Source organism: Colius striatus, chromosome 20, assembly GCF_028858725.1.
Source record: "Colius striatus isolate bColStr4 chromosome 20, bColStr4.1.hap1, whole genome shotgun sequence".
Lineage (NCBI taxonomy): Eukaryota > Metazoa > Chordata > Aves > Coliiformes > Coliidae > Colius > Colius striatus.
Window position 1 is genome coordinate 4,832,545 of NC_084778.1, and position 21,049 is coordinate 4,853,593.

At 51.4% G+C, this 21,049-nt stretch overlaps 2 protein-coding genes across 8 annotated transcripts in view; both read left to right on the top strand.

Annotated features, from left to right (window-relative positions):
• The first annotated feature begins 4,729 nt into the window (after positions 1 to 4,729).
• Positions 4,730 to 10,672, top strand: RFLNB (refilin B). Its single transcript, XM_062012494.1, has 3 exons — positions 4,730 to 5,015; positions 6,577 to 6,686; positions 7,877 to 10,672. Exons 1-3 carry the CDS (start codon positions 4,812 to 4,814, stop codon positions 8,205 to 8,207), a joined length of 645 nt encoding a protein of 214 aa, XP_061868478.1. The 5' UTR covers positions 4,730 to 4,811; the 3' UTR covers positions 8,208 to 10,672.
• A 7,417-nt stretch (positions 10,673 to 18,089) lies between these two features.
• RPH3AL (rabphilin 3A like (without C2 domains)) overlaps positions 18,090 to 21,049 on the top strand; it is a 41,488-nt gene continuing 38,528 nt past the window's right edge. For 3 of the 7 annotated variants that reach the window (XM_062012295.1, XM_062012302.1, XM_062012298.1), the window contains exons 1-2: positions 18,090 to 18,212; positions 18,466 to 18,527. The gene's annotated coding sequence lies outside the window, so the exon portion shown is untranslated. Of the gene's footprint in view, positions 18,213 to 18,462; positions 18,528 to 21,049 lie in introns of all 7 variants that reach the window. The other 4 variants (XM_062012297.1, XM_062012296.1, XM_062012300.1 and 1 more) reach the window with 2 other exon arrangements.

Below are 21,049 nucleotides of genomic sequence, written 5' to 3' on the forward strand. Positions count from 1 at the left end.
TCTAGTTTCAGCCTTTGATTCTTGGTGCAGGTCTAGGTGTTTGGAGTTCCACTTTTTCGACAGCAAAGCCTCATTGGTCTGTTTTCAGTGGAAGTTTTGTCCCTGTGGCTCTTGGGCATTCCCCAGCTTGGGCAGGTTGGGTGTCTGTGTTAGCAGGGTGGGGGTTACATCTCTGGAGAATAAAGGATGTGGGGGGGGGGGGGGTGCTGTATAAAGATCCACTTTTTATGTTTTTTGGCAGAGGTGTAATTCTGGCTGTAGGTTGGAGTGTGACACTGTCATGGATTAAACGGTTGCTGATGTTCACCTGCAGGGAGTTTTGTGTACATCTGCACGCAGCAAACGCCAGCACCACGACAGACATCACCCAAAACGCACCAGACCCAGTGTTCCACATTGCCCAGCCCCATTCCTCTCTCCTCCAGCTCTTTTCCCCCCTTTTCCCCCCTGTGGCAGTGCAGCTGAACTGACCTTGTGCACCTACAGAATCGCATCATTTCTGATGACTTTAACTGCTGGAGAGATCTCTTGAGAGATCCTAATTTTTCCTGTTTCAAACTAATGAAGAGGTAGAGCCTTTTTTTCCACACGCTGGGTGACGTTTGGAGGAGTTTCTTTCTCTTGGAGAATTCATGACTCACTTGCTTTCCTCCAGCTCTGCGGGTCCTGCCCCCTCCGCCCTTGGGCAGGGCCGCGACGGGCGTCTTGATTCCTTCCACCAGATTTACAGCCCTGACTCCAAGTGTCTGAGGGACAATGTCCAAGTCTCCCCAAGCCTTGTCCTGCCTACAGCTGGGCAGGCAGCAGACACAGATGCCATTGGGCAGCATCAGGCCATGGCTGTGCTGTGTTTAGGAAGAGCTGGAGCGTTTGTCTTTGGGCTGTGTCAGCCGAGGCTTCGGTCTGCTCACTTCAGTCACACCAGCCATTTCTCCTTCCTCATTTTCTTCCAAGCTGGAGCTCAGATGGGAGCCCATGGGCTCAAGTACTTTGGCAGCCTCGGCTTTAAGAGAGCAGAACTATCTGGGGATGATGGGGGTTAGTCCTTGGGCTCACCTGAGATGCAGCATGACCTGGACACAAGTGCCAGGCTTTCCCTGTGCTCAGGCCTGGGGAAGGGGTGTTGCCTTCCCATTCCTGACAGGACGTGGGGAGCCATCGGGGTCTGGATCCCACTGGGAGAGTAAAACCAGCCTTTGCTTAAGCCACACTGGCAGCCTGTGGAGCTTCCAAGGCCCTGGGAAAGCCTCACCTCGTGGCTCAGTGGTTGGTGAAGCAGCAGCATCAGGGCTGTGCCTTCAGTGTTTGTTCCTGCAGCCCAGCCACTCCCAGGACTCCCATCAGAGAATCATTATGGTTGCAAAAGACCTTTAAGATCATTGAGTCCAACCACAAAGTCCCACTGCCTGGAAGCGTCACCGTCAGGCTGCGGGTCCGTGAGCTGCTCCCCAGGCACTGCCCTGCCATTTCCCATCCTTTGGCAATAATTTCCCATCCTTCTCAAATAACATGAGATCCTTCTGATGTGCTTCCCCCTGCCCTCAGCACCAGCCCCCCACACTGCCTCACTGTGCCTGTTGTTGGGTTGCTGATTAAGGCGAGTGTACCCGGCCCAGTGGAAAGTCCTTTATGGAAGGAGGATCTTGATAAGAGCCTCGTATCGGCTCCGTCCCGGCTGTGTGCCGGCAGTTGAAATGTAAATACAATAGACAAACAGGCTGTGATGTGCAGGAAGGGGAAATGATTTCCAATGGTATCAGGGATTGCACAGATTGGTACAGTTTGTGAGACTTCAAAAGCAATGGGCTCTCTGAGAGGGCAGAGTACATGTGCCTCAAAAGCAGGGCTCCTGGATGCAGTGCCTATCAATTGCATTTACTTAGTAAGAAGTTAAAATTCTACTTAAACACTTCCTCTTTATCCTAGCAGGTCAACTTGTAGCTCTGGATGTTGGCACTGTGGGAGATCCTCGTGTGTAAACCCGGTGCAAGGCAGAACAGGCTGTTTAAACACCTCCATTTCACCTACCAAGCCCAGAAACAACAGCCTGGAAGGGCATAAAAACTGTCATTTGTGTCAAACCAGGCCAGAGTGGGAGAGTTTTTCGTAGTAAGTAAAAGCAGCAAGACTTCCAGAGGCTTGTGAGGCTCTGCTCATCCCAGGCATGGCCGGCTGCAGCCTCACACAGCTCCCCAGGCACAGAGATCCCTCACCCTCGGACACTGATCCCCACAGGAGCAGCCCTGGGGACACCCACAGCCCTCTGACGCTGCTGCTGGGAGGTGCCCCAGGTTCCCCCCGAGATCCTGAGCTGCACTAACTCAGTTATTGTGAGTGTGGCTTTTAGCCCAGGAGCTACATGGCAGCTCTGATATAATGATTGTGTGCATCTGGAAACTGCTCCAGCGCCTTCTGAGGCATCTAATTTCATAAAGGGCTTTTATGGGAGATTTTGAAGCGAGGAGTGATCAGTTTTCCTATTGCTCCAGGACACCAGAATCTCTTTTTCTGGGATATGTTTAAATCAAAAGGAAGAAAACACCTGTCCAGCACATTTGCTCAAACCCCAAAGATTTCAATGCATTTTTTTTCGTGTTCTTTTTCTTTCCATCTGCATTTTTTTAGCAAAGACAAACAGCCTCATAGTATTTCTTCAAAGGAATGTAAATGCCTTGAGGAAGTCTCCGGGGTTCCCAGCACGGCATAGCTGCAAACCACAGACGCCTACGGCTGAAAGCTCCGCTCTGCTTTTAATTTTGGGGCAGGGAAGGAATTCTTTTCAGGGGTTTGGGTTCACTTGTGCTGGGCTCATCAGGCCAGACTGCTTGTTACTGCACAGGGGAGTGTTGACTTTGGCTCGCTGCAGAGAGTTGCCTTCCCTCTGCAGGAGTATTCCCCCACTGAATCTGATGACATGGCGTAATTATTTCATTAGGGTTTTCCAAAAAACCTTCCCTCGGCCTCCTCTAGTGCTGGAAAGGCCCTTTCCCTCTGCTTTGAAAAATGCAATGAAGGGTGGCAGTGCTGCTGCCTGAGCCCAAATCCTTGGGAAGGAGAAAGGGCAGCCTGGAGGGAAAAACTGAGTTTTGAAGGTGGTGTTAAACTCTCAGGGGTGAGTGAAGTCTGAGCTCAAGAGCTGCTGCTTTGCAGCCTGAACAGGGCCCCCACTTCCACTGCGAGCTGCCCTCAGAGAAGGCTGGGGCAGCTGCTGCTGAGCTTGAGCAATGAGACGGTGGCTGAACCACGGAGGGACTTGTGTCACCCCATTTCCTCCCCAGTCCCCACTCTCCTCCCGGTTCTGTCCCAGTGGCACAGGGAGCACCATGCTGCCCATCCCTGAGCTGGCATTAACCACCACGGCCCATCCCAAGCCCCAGCTGCCCCTCGCCAGCGGGGGTGCTGGGCAGGCAGCGGGCACAGGCCTGCTCTTGGCAAAACCACTTTTCTTAATAAATCTGGCTTCAGTGCATGGACACTGTTAATGATTCCCAGCTGCTTGTCTGTACTCTCCATCCCAGGCAGCTGTGACGCTCACTCCAGGGGGTCTGAGAGGCTTAACCTGGCTGCCAAAACACCTGGCAGAGCCTTGCTGTTGGGGAAATCAACGTGTTGAGGTGGGGACAGCCCAGCGGGATCTGGCAGTCGGGGCTCGGCTCAGTCCTCCCCAAAATCCGCACTGGCACACGGACACCACGGGCTGCGCTCGGGCCGAGTGTAGGGCGGTTCGGCCGCTGCCGTATGGCAGGGGATGGGAGCGAGGGCACAGCGCCTGGGCAGGGACGCAGCCCGCGGAGCCGGCGATGGGGCACGGGGCGATGGGGCCACCGGGCGATGAGGGCTCCGGGCGATGGGATACGGGGCGATGGGGGCACCGGGGCGATGGGGACACGGGGCGATGGGGGCACCGGGGCGATGGGGCACGGGGCGATGGGGCACGGGGCGATGGGGGTACCGGGGCGATGGGGGCACCGGGGCGATGGGGGCACCGGGGCGATGGGGACACGGGGCGATGGGGGCACCGGGGCGATGGGGCACGGGGCGATGGGGGCACCGGGGCGATGGGGCACCGGGGCGATGGGGGCACCGGGGCGATGGGGACACGGGGCGATGGGGGTACCGGGGCGATGGGGGTACCGGGGCGATGGGGCACCGGGGCGATGGGGGTACCGGGGCGATGGGACACGGGGCGATGGGGGCACCGGGGCGATGGGGACACGGGGCGATGGGGACACCGGGCGATGGGATACGGGGCGATGGGGGCACCGGGGCGATGGGGACACGGGGCGATGGGGGCACCGGGGCGATGGGGCACGGGGCGATGGGGCACGGGGCGATGGGGGTACCGGGGCGATGGGGGCACCGGGGCGATGGGGGCACCGGGGCGATGGGGACACGGGGCGATGGGGGCACCGGGGCGATGGGGCACGGGGCGATGGGGGCACCGGGGCGATGGGGCACCGGGGCGATGGGGGCACCGGGGCGATGGGGACACGGGGCGATGGGGGTACCGGGGCGATGGGGGTACCGGGGCGATGGGGCACCGGGGCGATGGGGGTACCGGGGCGATGGGGGTACCGGGGCGATGGGGCACCACGGCGATGGGGGCTCCGGGCGATGGGACACGGGGCGATGGGGCAGCGGGCGGTTCGGGCCGGGACGCGGGCAGTTGCCCCGCCCCCGCCGCGCAGGCCCCGCCCCCGCCCCAAGCCCCGCCGCCGCCGCCGCCCGGGCGCAGCCGGCGCAGGGCGCGCAGCCGAGCGGAGCTGAGCTGGGAGCCGCGGCGGGCGCGGGTCGGGCTGCGCGGGTCCGCCATGGTGGGTCGGCTCAGCCTGCGGGAGGTGGCCGAGCTCCCGGACATGAGGAAGCGGGGAGACGCGGGGCTTGACAGCCCCGACTCCGGGCTGCCCCCCAGCCCCGGGCCCGCCCCCCCGCCCTGGCTCCTCTCCTCGGGGAGTCCCGACCGCGCAGCGACCAACGGGCTGCCGGAGCCCGACCTGCCCGCGCCCGCCGCCGCGGTGAGTATCGGCCCCGGGTCCGACCCTGCGGCGCCCGGCACCCGCCCCTGCGCCGCGGCGCTGCCCCGAGGCCGGCGGGACGCTCCGCCCGGGGCCGCTCTCGGGAGCGGGGACGTGGGACCCGCGGCCCCGGGCCCCCGCCGCTGCTCCTGGGCTGCGCTCCGGGGGCTGCCCGCGGCCGGGGGCTGCCGGTCCCGGCACGGCCGGTGCAGCGGAGAAGCCCCTGCGCTTTGGACCGAGATGCGGCACGGGGGCGGCTGCTCCGCCTCGGCCGCGCTCCGGGCCCCTCAGCATCCTCCGAGGAAAGGAGGGGGGGAAAGCAGCCCGGCGGCGCGGGGGTTACGAGGGGGCTGGCACCGGGGCGGCCGCCTCGGGACAGGGTGGAAAGAACTGATCCCCGTTTCTCGCTCACCGTCCTCTCTTGTCGCTGTCGAGTCTCTCAAGGCAGCCACACCGAGTGGGAGCCCGCCGGGGAATCGGGGCTGTCGCTCGGGGCTGTGCTGGGTCAGGGCAGCCAGCGGTGCTTTTCAAAAGCTTCCAGCTCTGGGATCAGTTCTTGGTGATGCCCAGGAAGCCCCAGTCTCTGCTGCCCCAGGTAGGGGCTGACACGGTGTCACAGCCCGTCTTGGAAAATACCCGTGGAAAAAGAACTGTTACTCCAGAGAGTGACCCAGAGGGGGAAGTTTGTGTGTTAAACTATGCTTTGGGTTAATTGCATCAGGTAGAGATCAGCTGGGCTTTGAGAAAATATTTTTGAGTCTTGACACTGAGCTATTGGTAGAAATACTCTGAGAACACCAGAGGAAAGATCCCTTTTCTATGGGGAGGCTGCCATGAAATTGGAAAAAGCCACAGGAGAGCCATGTGTTGAGTAGGAGAGATGCTCACAGCCCTCTTGCCCTTGGATGGTAAAGCACATGCACAAAGGTGGCTTCAAAAACACAAGCAGGTTACTTCCCTGTGGTTTCCTCCTGGCTGTGGGATGTTGCTGGGCCAGTGTTGGCCCATGGTGCTGCTCGTCCAGGAGAGGAACACGGGGATGAGTTAAGGCTTCTCAACAGATAGTGCGTGAATCAGGTTGGGTTTAATGCCCTCAAACAGTACCCACAGCATAGCTGTGGAACAAGGAGGTTGATCATGGCAAGATGCCCTGCAATAATTTTCCTGCTGTGGTCTGCCCCTGGGCATAGCTGAGGAGTCCAGCAAGGAAAGCTCTCTGACACTCATAATGTCACTGTAAACTGAACATGAGCTCATGCAGCGAATGGACTGTAAAGCTACGCTGCACCAGGGGCTGTGTTTCTCTCTCCCAGGGTGGCTCCTCTGAAGCAGTGCCCAGAGCTAGGACGTTGTCTTCAAAAAATACACCTCGCCACAGCCTTGCTGCTGTAACCCAGTGTCAGGTCAGACCTGTGGCTGCACCTGTAGGTGTGTCTTGGACTTAGCAGATCCTCTTGCATGTAAACATGAACCTTGACAGCTCTGTACCAAGTGCTAAATAAATGCTTTTTCTTGTATCAAACTGTAACATAAGAGAGCTTGTTTTTACCTTTTTTTGCAGCATTCTGTGTTCTCCCCCAGCCCTGTTCTCTCCAGCTGCCAGCCAAGGCTGTGTCCTTTATCCTTTGGCGAAGGAGTTGAGTTTGACCCTTTACCACCAAAGGAAATAAGGTAAATATTGTGTTACAATCATCAAGTTTTGAAGGAGTTACCCTGCAAAGGAGTCGTTAGGCCTTATCAGTGCCTGTGAGTCAAGTTAATTTGTTTGCAGAGCTATTGTTTCACACAGCTGTACATTCCTGGACCTGGGCATTTGTACAGGCTGAAGGAGTGCTCAGGAAGACTTTCCTGTATATTTCTCGCCTGCTTTTAGTTCATTACACTCCTTCAAAATGTTGCCTTTCAGGTGATTAACCAGAAGGTAATCATGAGGGAAGATCTTCAAAGCTGCCATCTTTCTAGGATTGTTTTATTAGTGGAGAGGAATTTTGCTCTTGTAACCTTCCTGGTTTTATAATAAGCACTTTCTCTCAGCTGCTGTGGCGAGTTGTGTGAACTAAAAGAGAAGTTAGCATTCAGAAGGGGCATTATTATTTGTTTTTCATGCACTGAATCACTTCCCAGCCTGTGAGTTATTCCTTTGAACATCATGATTTGCAGTAATGAGGAGTGAAGGCTCCCACATGACTACTCTGCAAGCAGAGGTGGACTGATAGAATCTAACACAGGAGAGAGGAGGGAGAGTCATTGTGCTGGCGTGGGGAAGGAGCCTGTGCCGTGGCTGGGACTGAAGCAGTCAGCACCGTGGAAGAGCTAGCACAGTATTCACAGTGTGAAGGAGATGAAAACTTGCCTTTGCAATCCAGGCAGAGGATTCTCTTGCCAACAGAGGCTGATGTGCAAGTTGTAGCATTTTCCTGCCAGTTCCTCAAAGGTTTGCCTTCAGAGAGGGCCCTGTGCCAGGAGTGATAGCAGAGAAGTCCCGTGTGACTCTTGGCAGAGGAGAACTGAACGATTCACGTGTGCTTCCATGGCCTTGGCACTCTGAGGAAATAGGATGTTTAAGTACAAAGCTGAAATGTGGATCAAGGCCTCTGGGTTTAGGCACTGGGGTTTGAGGGAGATTCTTCAGTTCATAGAGCTTAGAGTGATGGACACTAGGACTGAGATGTTTGGCAGTGCTGACACCTGGACAAAGCAGTGACAGCACCCAGCTTTTGCCTCTTCCCATAAATAAGACGCCAGCAGACAGATTGTTGCATGATGAGTTGAGGTGACAGGCCCAGAGCAGAGGAGCCACCCCGGTACCCGACGGCTCTGCCGTGCCAGAGCAGAGCTCACGCAGCTCTTGTGTGTTTCAGGTACACGTCCTCGATTAAATACGAGTCGGAGAAGCACTTCATTGACGACATCTATATGCCAGTGGGCTTAAGCATTTCCTCGTGCAGCCAGACAGTCATCTGTGTCCCGGACTGCACGTGGCGCAGTTACAAAGCAGAGGTTCGCTTCGAGCCCCGCAACAAGCCCCAGCGCTTCACCAGCACCACCATCATCTACCCCAAGCACGCCAAGACTGTGTACACCACCACGCTGGACTACAACTGTCGGAAGACCGTGCGGCGGTTCCTCTCCAGCATAGAGCTGGAAACCTCAGAGTGCCTGGGCAACGACTGTGTGCTGGATGGCTGCTGACTGACGGCCGTCTCCTCTGGCTCTGATCCATCCTGGTCCTGATAACGTACTGTGCTAACTCCCCACTAGCTAAACTGGGTGCAGACTTTAACTTTCCAGTCAGGCTAAGGGGACCTTACCATTTCCTCAGCTCTTAACTCCTGCTTTAAGCATCAGAATGGCCTGAACGCAGTTTTCTGTGGGAACATAACTTAGTAAGGAAATTGTTTCTTTGCCTCTGAAGCCGTGAGTTCCCTCCCCTTCCCTGCAGTGCAGTTAACCAGGCGAAAATAACGGGAAGTGTTTTCCCAGATCAAAAATTAACAGGTAAAAAAGAAGGTGGAATAGTGCCAGGCAGGTGGGAATCTGTTTGATGCTTTGTGGTCATGTGCAAAAATAAGTGTGGTTTGCTCTCTTGCAGAGAATCTACCAGGTGATTTGGTTACAGATAGCCAGAGCTGTCATTCGTTTCAGTTTACATCATGAGACAACGTTTTCTCTAGAAGAACCATCTGCTGGGAATTGCTGGGAAAAGCCAACAGTGAAAAATCTGGAGTTGTGCATTTAACAGATACAGAAATGTTAACCGAGAGCATTCATGTCCAGTTTGAAGGTGGGAGTTGGAAAGAAGGGGAATTCTGAGTACAGCAGGAGAGAAACTGTTTCTGCAGCTCTAGGCAGCAAGAGAAAAAGGACCAGGCAGTTGGGGTTCCTTTAGATGAATGGCACAATGTATCTTCTGTACTTGTTGTGACTTCTGCAGTCTGTGATTCACCAGCACTTGTCTGTGTGTAGCAGGACTTGTGATGAAGCATATCAGGCCCCAAATTGTCCCTGTTGGAAAGTCAGGTGTTGACAGTGTGCTGGTGGAAGGGTGCCAGTGCTTAGTTTGTACTGTTGGGCTGTCTGCACTAAGGGAGTTGTAACTAGGAGGCTTTCAGAAAATGCACCGTGTGTACAGGGACCTGGAACAGAGATGGAGATGTCGGGATCAGAGGCGAGACGCCGTCGTGGTGAAGGTTCTGAAGAGGCACATGGTAGCAAAGGACAGGCAGATTTTGATCACATGGCAAAATCCACAGCTGTAGCTCTGCTTCCCCATTGAGCTTCTTATTGCAAAGATCCTCGTCCTCTCTGGACTGTGGTATTCAGGATGTCACTGGGATGGGGTAGCACCTGCCTGTCTGCAGGCTGCTGGATAACCCCTCCAGTCCCAAGTGCATGACAAGTTTGGGGACCAAAGGGAATAGCTTCAGATACTATGAAAGTCCATCTGGATGTTATGTGCATTAGTTTATCACGTGCTTTGATGAAAATAAGACAGAGAGGTTTCTTACTTTACCCAGATGGGTTCTTTTCTGTGTTGAGAGAGAGCAGTGTGGAGAGCATCTGCTTTCAGAAGCGTGGCTTACATTGGTGGCTAGCATGGTGTAACAGCTCAGCAACACTTGGGAGATCTGCCTTATCTGGAGATGGCTTTTGCATGTATTTCAAAACTCCTCTGAGGTGTGGATCACACATCAGCCCTGGATCTGCTTTTAAAGAGGACTTTACAACAGCAGAACCCCAGGGGTGACTTTGGTCTGGGGTCAGTTAGAAATGTGGGAGCCTGTTCTTGAGCTGTACTTAACGTGTGTTTGTGCAGGTGTGGTGAGAGGTGTGGAAGTGTACCCTAGCGTGGGCTGAAAGGATTTTGGAGACTGAAAATGCATCAAGAAGGAGTTTGGGGGCTTTTGTTTTGGCTTTTTTACTTATTTATTAGCTCAGAACAGAATGTCCTTCATCTTTAGTACCTGCCTCAGAAAACCAGATCCTTAAAGAATCCCAGAGGGTGCCAAAGACAGATAGACATTGCTCCAGAGTTGTGAAGAGCACCAGTCTTCCCAATCAACACGTTGGTTTCATATTACAGTACTTAGGAGATGTGTCTTGGAAGACATTTTGCAGTTCTCCCCTAAACTTTGCCTCAAGATACACTGGTGTAACAGAAGGCTCAGCTCCTGAGTGTGGGGGGGTTTCAAATGGACAGAACTCCTCTTTGGGAAAGCTGTTGCATCATTGCATGCTTCACAGTTTCATGTACCTTGCTCCTGAAACCTCTGCTGCTGGCCACAGGTTGCTGGAAGAACACGAGCCCTGGATTGCTCCAACAATGCTCTTCCAATTAACTCATTTGTGGGAGATCTAAGGGAAGATGATGTTAAGCTGTAATGGTTAAATGTCCCTAGTTAGAAATGAAATGATCCTTATGCTACGGTTTTGGGATAAAGCACCTGATTTTATAGAGCAAACAAACTTAATTATGTGCCTCTTCAAACTATTTTAGTTGGTAGAGATACCTTTTAAATTATTTATGTCCCAACATTTGCAAAGCTCTGATTAGCTCACTGCAAGTGTTCTGATGTCTGTGACATTTCCCACCCACCCCCCCTTTCTCATTTTCAATTTGTCTTTTACTTTATTGATAATAAATGATCTGAAAACCATCATCTAGGGGAGTGTCTTTCTTTTTCATTCAAAGCTTTTCAGTGTTTATGATGCTGTTTACTTAGAAATAAATACATAGTATACCCTGTCAGTCCCAGCTCCCCTCTTGTTTCTCTCTTGTCATGTGTTGCTGACATATTCTAGGAAGGCATCTCCTATATAAAACTAACTGTGTTTTAAAAACAACACCACCAAGTGTTGTGGGTTTATTAGTTTAGTAAGACATCACAAAAGTGCCTTGAAAACAGCTGAAAATCCTTTCTAGTATGTATTGGAGTCATTAATCTGCTTTAGTTCTGTTTTTCAAGAGATTTTTGGGTGTGGGTGTCAGCATGCCCTGCAGGTGAAGCTGCTTCTCCTTCACGAGTATCCCAGGGATTTAACCAGACACGAATTTCTTTTTCAGTTTGGTTCCAAATGTAGATGCTCAAATGCTCCATTAATCTTATTTTATGCTGTTCTGACTAGGATGTGTTAGGAATGAAACTCTATAAAAGAGATGGTTACAAACAATAGTTTGGAGTGAAACACTGCAGTGTGTTTTTGGGTGGTTAATCTGTTCTTTAAGCCTCTCTGAATTCACAGGCGTGCTGATTTTTGCCCTTATCTCTGGCAGAGTAGAAATGGATGCAATTGAACATCAGTTAATTAATTTATAATGGGGTGATTTTTTTTTTTGCTTACTTTTTATTGTTCATCTGGTTATCTTCTTGCAAAAGCTCTACATTTGCATGTAATGGCATTATTGGAACCTAGGGAGCTTTGAAGCTGTTCTGAAGTGTGCTGCTGCTCCTGCAGAAGTCTGTGCGAGCATTTGAGTATCACACAGTGTTTAAACAGGGGAAAAGCTATATATAAGCATCAATTGCTGTATACAAGTCTATTAAAGAGCCATTAAGAAAAAAAACCCTTTAAAAATCAGAAAAGAACCTTTCAGGAGGGCTTCAGGAAAAACTTCTTTCTTCCAGGTGTGCCATCTAACTTGCAAATGCTTCCTTTGGTGTGGCCTGGGCTGTTCTCCTTTCATATTGTAGTTACACTGTACAAAAGATGTTCCTTATGCAATGAGTTTTTATAACAAAGTAAAATGCTGTACCTAACAATTAGATCCCAAGCCAGGAGATGAGGGCTGGATTCCAATCCTGATTGTGCAGCTTGCTCTGTTTCAAGCACTGGGTAAGTTTGTTTGCAAATCATTCTAGCCTCCAGACAAGGTATCTGGTCATTCAGCTTCTCAGGGTCACTTTCCCCCATCTGCTGCAAGGGCTGTGCTTGCTGGTTTCAGGACCAGCAATTCAGGATGTGAATACCCAAAAAGCTCAGGTGTCGTGCAGTGAATATTGACATAAGTGACTAGCACTAACTCCAGGACAAACAGGGAGTATGGGAAGGTGCATTTTCAATTGCTGAAGTAGTCTGAGTTGGATCCATATTTTAACTAACAGGCTGGATTGTTTTGAGAAGATAAATGCCCTGTTCTCCACACAGATGTAAGATGGTGGGTAATAAGTACTAAGCTACAGAACCTGAGAGGTTTGAGGTGATACCACTGGTTGCAGCTCAGAGCCCGTGCTAGCTCGTTCAGCATTCAGGACCAGTTCATGCTTGCTCCTCAGGAAAATAACTGCAGCAATCTTCTTTCCATGCTGTGTGATCACTGCCTGTGCCTGACACCCTGCAATGAAATCACAAGGAATGCCTGACAGGGCATGGATCCTCAGGCAAGTGCTGCTGGATGTACCATTCGTAGTGTTTCCTTCTGTTCAGTTTATAGATATGCAGCCATTCTTCCTCTGCTGCAGGATCTTCCAGAATCCCATCCCATCAAAGACTTTCGTTAAGCTGAGCAGAAAGACCTCGATCTGTTTGAGTAGAGTCCAAAATGGTGGAAGTTGATGCTACAACCTTGTTTGCTTCAGCATCCTTCTGATTCTCTTCTGTGTGATCTTGGGCTGAGTCAGGGTTCCTCCCAGGACTTGGGATTTCATGCAGTGGAGGGGAGGGGGGCTGCTGCTTTCTGATTCTGTGACAGTGTTTATCTGTTGAAATGATAAACACTGTTAGCAAAAAAACCCATATGCATTACCTCTGAGGTTTTCCTGCTTATTTCATAAGAGGAAGATGACACAAGTCATCTTGGTGTGCCTTTATATGCCCAGTAAGAAACCAGACCTATAGGAATATATTAATGACCTAAAAATCCTATTTTTAAATGTGAAATATGTTTATCTGATTGGCTAACATGAGTCTCACACCTATAAAATGTATTTACTGAGGCTGTTAATGCATTAATAGCATTTCTTCACTGGCATATCAAGTTCACTGTGCTTACCTAATTAGATTTAGGCAGGAAATGGATTCCTAGCTGTTGGATATTGGTTTTAAACTGTTATCCATTAATACATGCAGTAATGTGGTATTCCTGTGACCTGATCTAGGTGGACCTGTTTTGGCAAGGGGGTTGGACTTGGATGATCTCTAAAGGTCCCTTCCAGCCCCTACCATTCTGTGAGTCTGTGATTATTTTTTAATAGTATAATTTCTGGAGATTTCAGGCATTTTTGTACTAAAGTGCTGGAAGTGAAGTACTATGCTTTTAGATGTAAGGTTTTTTGAGATGAACCTCCCCTTTCTGTAGCTGTAACAGCAGCTCAGCCCCACTGAAGGGAAGTCAGATCAGTGGGGCTGACTCATGCCTGTGGAGCAGGGAATATTTAAACAACTATACTGTAGTTCACCAAAAGAAAACCACTGAATACAGGAGCCCAGATCTTAGGCAGTTTATGACATTTCCTACTTCTTGACAGATGTCTTATGCCTCCTACTGTTTATGCTGTGTAGTTACAGGTACACCTTTTTTTTCCTGATAGATCTGTGGCTACATATGAAAGCACACGTACAAACGGGCTACAGATTCAGTGAAAGGTTTTGAAATTACATAGCTATTTTCTAGGGAAGGCTTTTTTTACCCTCCAAGGCAGCTGTCCTACAGGGTGGAGGGACATCCAACCACCACACGCTCTGGCCAGTCAGGACAGATGAATCTAAGCTGCCTTCCTGCAAGTACACCCAGGCTGCGGTTCCCTTCGTGTCTGTGCCGTGTCAATTGCACAAACATGTAATGTTGAGCAGTGGTCATGTACCAGCCTGGTGCACACACAGCTGTGCCTGATGCTCCCTTTGCTCCCCAGGTCTGTGTGGGGTGTTTTTGGGTTCAGCCATGGGGTGCATGGAGGGATGGTGGCCTTTGCCCAGGACTGCTGTGACACCCAGCCCAGCTCCCCTGCCTGCACTGTGTTGGTGCCACTCCTGTGCTGCTTCTTTCTCCGTGGTAGCTTTGTGCCAGGGACCTGGGGGGAGGGGGATGCTGCCAGCCCCTCGCCTCTCGCTGCCTGCCCACACCGCTCTCCTGCCTGTGGAGCCCCGCAGCAGCCTGGGAATGGGCCCCCATGGCTACCTGACACCCTGACAGCGAGCAAGAGAAAGATCAGCAGGCCTGGCACTGGCTTCCCTCCTTGTTCATGACTCACCCACCCTCCATCTCCCTTCCGGTTGGGCTTTCCCCTTCCCATCTCCCCTCAGGCAGTTTCCCTCCATTTCCGCTCCCCTCAGGCAGTTTCCCTCCATTTCCGCTCCCCTCAGGCTTCCCCCTCCATTTTCCCTCAGACTTTTCCCTCCATTTCTCCTCCCCTCAGTGCTCTCCGTCTCCCTCAACGTCTTTCCTTCCACCTCACCTTTCCCATTCACCTTTCCCCTTGGCACCTTTGCCTCCATTTCACCACTGCTCTCCCCCTTCCCTTTCCCTTCCACTTCCCTCAGCCTGCCCTTCAGCCAGGTCTCCAGGGCAGCCATGGCACTGCAGCAAGCCTGGGCTTGCCTGCTTGGCCAGAGGCCCAGCGCCATTGCTCTGTATGAACAACCCTGCTCAGCACAGGTTGTGTCCCTTGTGCCCCTCTGCATCTGTAGGTACTGGGGCTTGCCTGAAGTAATATGGCCAGGCCAGAAAGTATTGGCTTGTCTGAGGTAACACAGCTCTGGCAGGAGGTGAAGTATTACAGTGCTGTGGGGTTTTCAGCACAGGGAAAATTCAAACCCAAAACCATTGCAGGGAGATCAGCTATGAGGGTCCTTCCCACCCCTTCCTAGTACCTCAGCCTGGTAACAGGAGGTGCTGAGGGAAACTCCTCTCTCCCTTTCCTTCCACCTTTCCCTAAACCAGAGCAGCAAAAGTAGATGTGAAACAGCTTCTGAGGTGGAAATAGCTCTCCCAAGTGTTTCGGGGAAGGTGCAAGCCTCAGATCTCCCCCCCTTACTGCTGCGTTGTGGTGGTGAGTGTTTTAACAGACTCACTGAGAACTCTAGCAGTTGCACTGTTTATTTGTCATCCTCTCCCTGGAAATAACATGAGGTTTAATCCTGGTTTGGTTGCTTTCTCTCCCTCCCTGCCTGCCTCTTCTCTCCTTCTGATCTATATAGATGTGAAATCTGGCAGACACTCGCGGTTGCATTCAGACAGGTTGTGATGAAATCAGGCTCCTGGGAGGCTGCTCCCACAGCGGATCCCTGGGCTGTAGAGAGCACATCTCTGACTGCTGCTAATGGTCTGATTTCAAAGTGTCAACAGCAGGGGTTTCACTGTGATGGTTATTACTAATGCTGTGCAGCAGCCAGCGGGTCTCCAAAGCCTGCCCGTGCATGAAAGGGATGGTGACACAGGGTAAAAAGGCAAGGAAAACAGCAACATCAATGATGGGATGTAAATAATTCATCCAGTCTGAGAAGTGAGTGGAATGTTTTTGGAGAAGAGCTGAGGGAAGGGGATTACTTGTAGCTAGTAGTGGCTGTCGTAAATTTTACTATGATAAAACCAGGCAAAATTAGAACCCAGTGGTAGTGGCTGGCCTGAGCCACTACCAAGAAAATCATCTGACAGCTTCTGCCTGGAGTACCAGCATGGGCAGGATCAACGTTTGCCTGTCCCCCAGCCTGCCCCTTCTGCTGCTGCACTTGGCCAGGAGGATGCTGTATGGTGAGGTGTTCCCTGGCAGCAGATAATTTTAGTCTGAAGGGGCATCAGAGAGATCAGAGGTGATTCAGAGAGGCTGCAGTTATGTGCTGTGCTGAAAGGAGACCAGATCAGCTTGGGGTATCTGCAGTGCAACTGTCAGCACTGCTGCTGGGCCTGCCAGAGAAGGTTGCTATCCATTACAGTCCTTGTCATGAGTATATTTAAAATCTCTGGCAGCTGTGATCTGGTGAATAATTCAGTGAAACCCATCAGTGATAAAAGGGAGAGTTTGAAGGGTTCTTGGGGTGGAATTGGAATTGCTTGCTTTCTGAGAAACGAGTATATTACAAACTGACTTCATGCCATCAAGATAAAACTTGTATTTAGCTTTCTTTAAATTTTTAATGTGACGTCATATTTATTCTCTGTGACTTCCAGCTACCAAGGCTCAGCCTTCTGCAGTCAGACTCCACAGCATCAGTGCTGCTGTGGGGATCCTGAGGAGCAAATGCTACAGCAGAATGGATACAGGCTCTGAGCTTTGTGTCGATTCCTGTGCCTATTGCTCCGGCCAGTACAGCTGGTTAAATAAGGTAATTTATCATTTTCCTGAAGTTGGCTGAACTGTGTGTTTAATTGATGTATATTCTTGACTGTGTGGAGGACTACTCTGGTGCAAAATGTCATCTTCCAGGCCTTGCTTCCACAGAAACACAGGCTCTGTATCAATGCAAACACCGCTTCCTCTGATGTATTTTTCAACACTTACCTGAACCAAAAAGCTAAATGAATTCCATTTGAGTAAAAGGTGGCTTAGGGTCCCCAAGCTTGTCCTGAGGTCTTGTGAATGCACTGATGGGACTTGCAGGGTCACCAGGTTTCTCAAGAGCAGGTTCTGAAGAGGCAGGAAAAGCAAAGACTTTTTTCCTCTCCTTTATCTTTTCCCTCTCTCTTCTTCTCTGCTTCCCGTCCTGACACGTGGCAGATGTACTCACTGCATCCACTGTACAGTTACACAGTAATGAGCCCTAATTTCTGTGTTCACAGCCTAGTGCAAAGGAATAATTGTTTCCCTGTGATTTTCTGTTGACTCACCCTATGATCCCAGGCTGTCACTTGCCCAGGCGCTTTGCTTCCCCACCTCCCTGTGCTGCAGGGGCCAGCAATTACCATCCTGTTTGATCAGGATGAAGCCTGAGGGAGGGGGCTACAAACAGTTGTGGAAAGTGGAAGAAAAGCCACACCAGCCCCTTGGTCCCTCACTTGCTGGGCTGTGAGTTGGCTGAAGCAGCTTGGCAGGGTTTCTCTTGGCATTCTGTGTTGGGCCCACACTGTACCTGCTTTGCAAACCTTCCAGCAGCCTGAGCTTCTGCTGCCATGGGCAGCCCCTTCACAGGACCCTCCCCTCCCCTGCAGTCCTGGAAGGAACAGCTTTACCTCAAACAAAAAGCAGCAAGACGGAACTTTGCTGCTCATCTCAGGCAACCTTCTACAGCTGGGCTCCAGCATTAGGATCACTCTGCAGATGTAGGACCTTAATTTTTTAACAAGCTCCTCCTGGTTGTCTCGGGCCTGACCTGTCAGCTTGCTTTGCTATGAGGTGCTCTTGTTGGGAACTTCTTTTTTCTCCCTGCAAAATTCATTTTTGGGATGGGATTGGTTTGGGTTTTATCTGTGAGATTCGTTTGCTTGTTCTTTGGGGTGTTTGTTTTGCTTTGGAGTTGATTTTTTTTGGTTGGTTTAAGGTTCTTGAGTTGTTTTTGGTTGTTGTTGGGGTTTTTGTGGTTTGGCTTTGGTTTAGGTTTTGCTTTTTTGTTATTGTTTTGGGGTATTTTATTTAGTGTTGAGGTGTTTGTTTGCTTTGGGTGGGTGTTTTGAGTTGTTTTTTGTTTGTTTATGTCTTGGGGATTTTTTTTTTTTGGTTGGCTTGTGTTTTGGGGTTTTTTTGTGGTTTCTGTTTTGGGTTTTTTTGTTGGTTTGTGTTTATTTTTTTTTTGTTAGTTTGGGGTTGGGGTTTTTTTGGTGTTTTGAGTGGGTTTGTGTTTTGCTTTGATTTGGGTTTGGGGGTCTTTTTGCCTGGAGTTTTGGAGCCTTCTTTGGCTGGGGCTTGGGGGTCCTTTTTGGCTGCAGTTTGGGGTTCTTTTTGCCTGGGTTTGAGGGTCTTTTTGGCAGGCTTTGGAGTCTTTTTCGTTTCGTTTTTAGTTTTATGGGGTTTTTTGCTCCCGCCTTTCCCCCTTTGCTGTTTGTTTAAGTGGGATTTTGCCCAGTTTTGGCGCCCAGGGGCGCGGCTGCCCGCAGCCCTTCCCGGGCGGTCCCGCTCCGAGCCCCGCGGTTCCGGGCCGGGCCTTGGCGCTGTCCCGCGGGGGGCGCCGGTGTGGCGGGGGCCGCCGGGGCCGGAGGCGGCGGCGGGACGCTGCGTTTCCGCCTCGTCCCGGGCAGCGGCGGCTCCGCGCCGTGGCTCAGCGCGCCCCGGGGTGCAGCCGGGGGCCGGTTTCGCCGGGGTGCGAGAGCGGGGCCGGGCCGGAGGGCAGGTGGGTGCGCGGGGGGGAGGAAGCCGCGCCGGGGGAGCGGGCGGAGCGGCTCTTGGTGCGGGGTTTCAAGCGGAGTTTCAGGTGTTGGTGCGGACCAGCTGCCTGGGCACCGGCGGGGAAACTGCTCTGTCGCCCTTTCCCCTGGCGAGTGGGGACAGAGGAGCAGGTTTTGCGAGGGGAGTGCTGGGGCAGCCCGACTCGGAGCCCCGCTGATGCGAGGGTCTTACCGTGCTCTTTTTATCTAAAAAAGCAGCCTAGAAACACAGCAACGTGAACTGCACGAGGTGAATTCCACCGAAATCCAGCCTCCTGAAGGTAACTGAATGTAACTGACGAAGGTGTGGGGGGAAACAAGCCACAAGTGGGAGGGTGAGACTGGCTGTGGTCCATTGAAGAAGTTATCAGCCCTGGCATGCTTGTGGTGGGAGCAGCCATGAGCATCATTCCCTAAGGAATTCCTGTGTGACCTGCTCTAGGTGGTCCTGCTCTGGCGGGGGGGTGGACTAGATGATCTTTCGAGGTGCCTTCCAGCCCTTAATATTCGGTGATTCTGTGATGGATTGTGGTGACTTTTTGGGGCACTGCCACAGGGTGATGGGTGCTGTTGTATGTGCAAGTAAGAATTACATGCTGTGCCTATCCCCAGGTTTTTAGTGGGCTGCAGCTTGGGTCAGGAACTCCTCAGGGCCTGGTCAAAGTCCATGGCTTTCTTTTTGCTTGTACCAACAATGTTCAAGGTGATAAAGGTGTTGGAGTTGCTGCTGGCCACATGGACATGTTGTTCAGAGGCCTCCTAGGATGCCTAACCCAAACACTATAGCTCAAGGATACTGAGAAAGGTTATTTCACTCTCCCAAGTGGGATGACAGGCCTGTGGCTGTTGTTGGATAGCAAGTTTTTGGCAAGGCCTGGGGTCAGGCTACTCAGGAGAGTTTCTCTGCTGGTTGTGGACTGTGCTTTTCCTGGTTCACTTGAGGTTACCCATGAAATAGGCTGGCATGGACTTCTCCTGCAAGGGATTCCTTGATGAACGCTGGCCCAAGCTCAGGACTTCCCTGCTATGTCCAATTCTTTCTAAGAAACTTGAGGCTTCTCTGGAGGCTGGGAGGAGCTGATTGCACTCTGCCAACCTCCAGCTGAAGAAGGTCTCCTGAGCTTTTTAGCATATCAGACTAGTGAAATGAGTCTCTTCTAATTGACCATTTAGATGCTAATTTACTTCTCCTAGGCTGCTGCCAGATCAACCTGCCCCAGAATGTGAGTCAGAAAGAGCCTGCTGTCTTCATGAATTATTCACTTTGCACCAAGGCACCTGCCTGGCTGGGGATCAGAAGGAAATAGGGCCAAAGTCTGATAAATAAAGATACACCTTGGCAGGTGGAACAGTGCTGGCATTCCTCCCCAGCATCATAGGGTGCTGGGGAGCTGAAAGACAGCTTTGCTTGGGCAAAATCTGGGTCTTTACAGCTTACTATATAAGAAGTAGCCATGCTAATAAGTGCTTCTTGTTAATACAGGACTGTTGGTACTAAATGTTGATTTTTCCTGTAGAGCTGATTTTATCTTCTAGGACTTGGAGAGTACCTCAGGGCATTGTATTTTATAAGCTTTTTAACAAGCTCTGTCTTAAAAGCAGTTAAACTTCTTGCCACTGCTGCTAGGATTGGGCAGCAGCTCTCTGGTGCGTGGAGGGAGCCTTTTGTTTACCCTCCAAACCTTGTCTTTACATTCTGTTTTTCTAGCTTGGCCTTGCATGATAATGATGCCTCTCCCTTTTTATGTGCTGTGGACAGTTTGGGTTGAATTTGGGCTGAACCAACCAGATCCAAATACACGGCTCCAGTTGAGGTCTTCCCTCTTTCACTGGTGCTGTTTAGATGGAGCCTTCCTGGTGGGACAGACAGGTAAAAAGTCTGTCTGATTGGATTCTTAAGTTATATTCCCAAAGCTTTTCAAGGGACAGCTTGCTTTTTTTTCTTTGAACGTGGTGTTTTCCTTATCAGCTCAAGCGAGTCAAGTCTGATCATCCTGGATTCCTTGTATCACCTGGCTCTGCCATCTGCTGCTAAGGGCTTGCACTGCTCCTGGGGATTTGTCACAGTAAGAAATGGCAAAAGGCTGTTTCTCAGCTGAGCCTCTGTGTGCTGGCCCAGCTCTCTCCCTTCCTGAAGGCAGGAAGGTGGTGAGCATCACTTGGCTCCACTGTGCTCATGCTTCCTGCCTGCTTGGCCTTTATAAAATGTTGATGCTTACAGCTGGCTCCCATGCTAGTGGAGGGGCTGACAACCTGCTAGATATAGGTTTGAAGGGGCAGTTCTAAAGTGGTTTCTGTGGCAGGAAAATTCTTATAAAACGCTGATTCAAGCCAGCACTTGGGCAGGCACAACTGCTCCTCTTCTCTGGCTCTGAGACTTGGATGTAACTTCAAAGTCAAGTGTATGTTGTCCACCACACTTCTGCAGCCCCAAGTATTTCTCCCCTTTAAAACAGTTGTGTGCTTTGAAATAAACTGTGGCAGTAGGATCATGAGGGAAAGAAAGTCTTGGATCTGGACTAAACAGCCTTTCCCTGCCTGCCTGCTCTTGTTTCCCTGCTGTGCAACTAGTGTCTGGGAGGAGCAGCGACTGGCCAGCAGTGGGGGGGAGGCAGAGGCTGGGTTAACCTTATCTCTCTCGGCTAGTCATTTATCCTCTGTCATAGCAACAAGAGCAAACACTCACTTAGTTGCTAAGGTTTCCCGGGGATAATGGGGTCTGCTGCATGGAGCAGAGAATAATTACACTGCTTCTTTGAGGAAGCAGCAGCTAAAAGGTAAAACAGGCCAGCACGTACCTGGT

Coding starts and splice junctions, on each gene's coding strand:
- RFLNB (XM_062012494.1), top strand. CDS start 4,812: ATGGTGGGTCGGCTCAGCCTGCGGGAGGTGGCCGAGCTCCCGGACATG. Junction 5,016..6,576: donor TGCCCGCGCCCGCCGCCGCG/GTGAGTATCGGC, acceptor CTTTTTTTGCAG/CATTCTGTGTTCTCCCCCAG. Junction 6,687..7,876: donor TTACCACCAAAGGAAATAAG/GTAAATATTGTG, acceptor TGTGTGTTTCAG/GTACACGTCCTCGATTAAAT.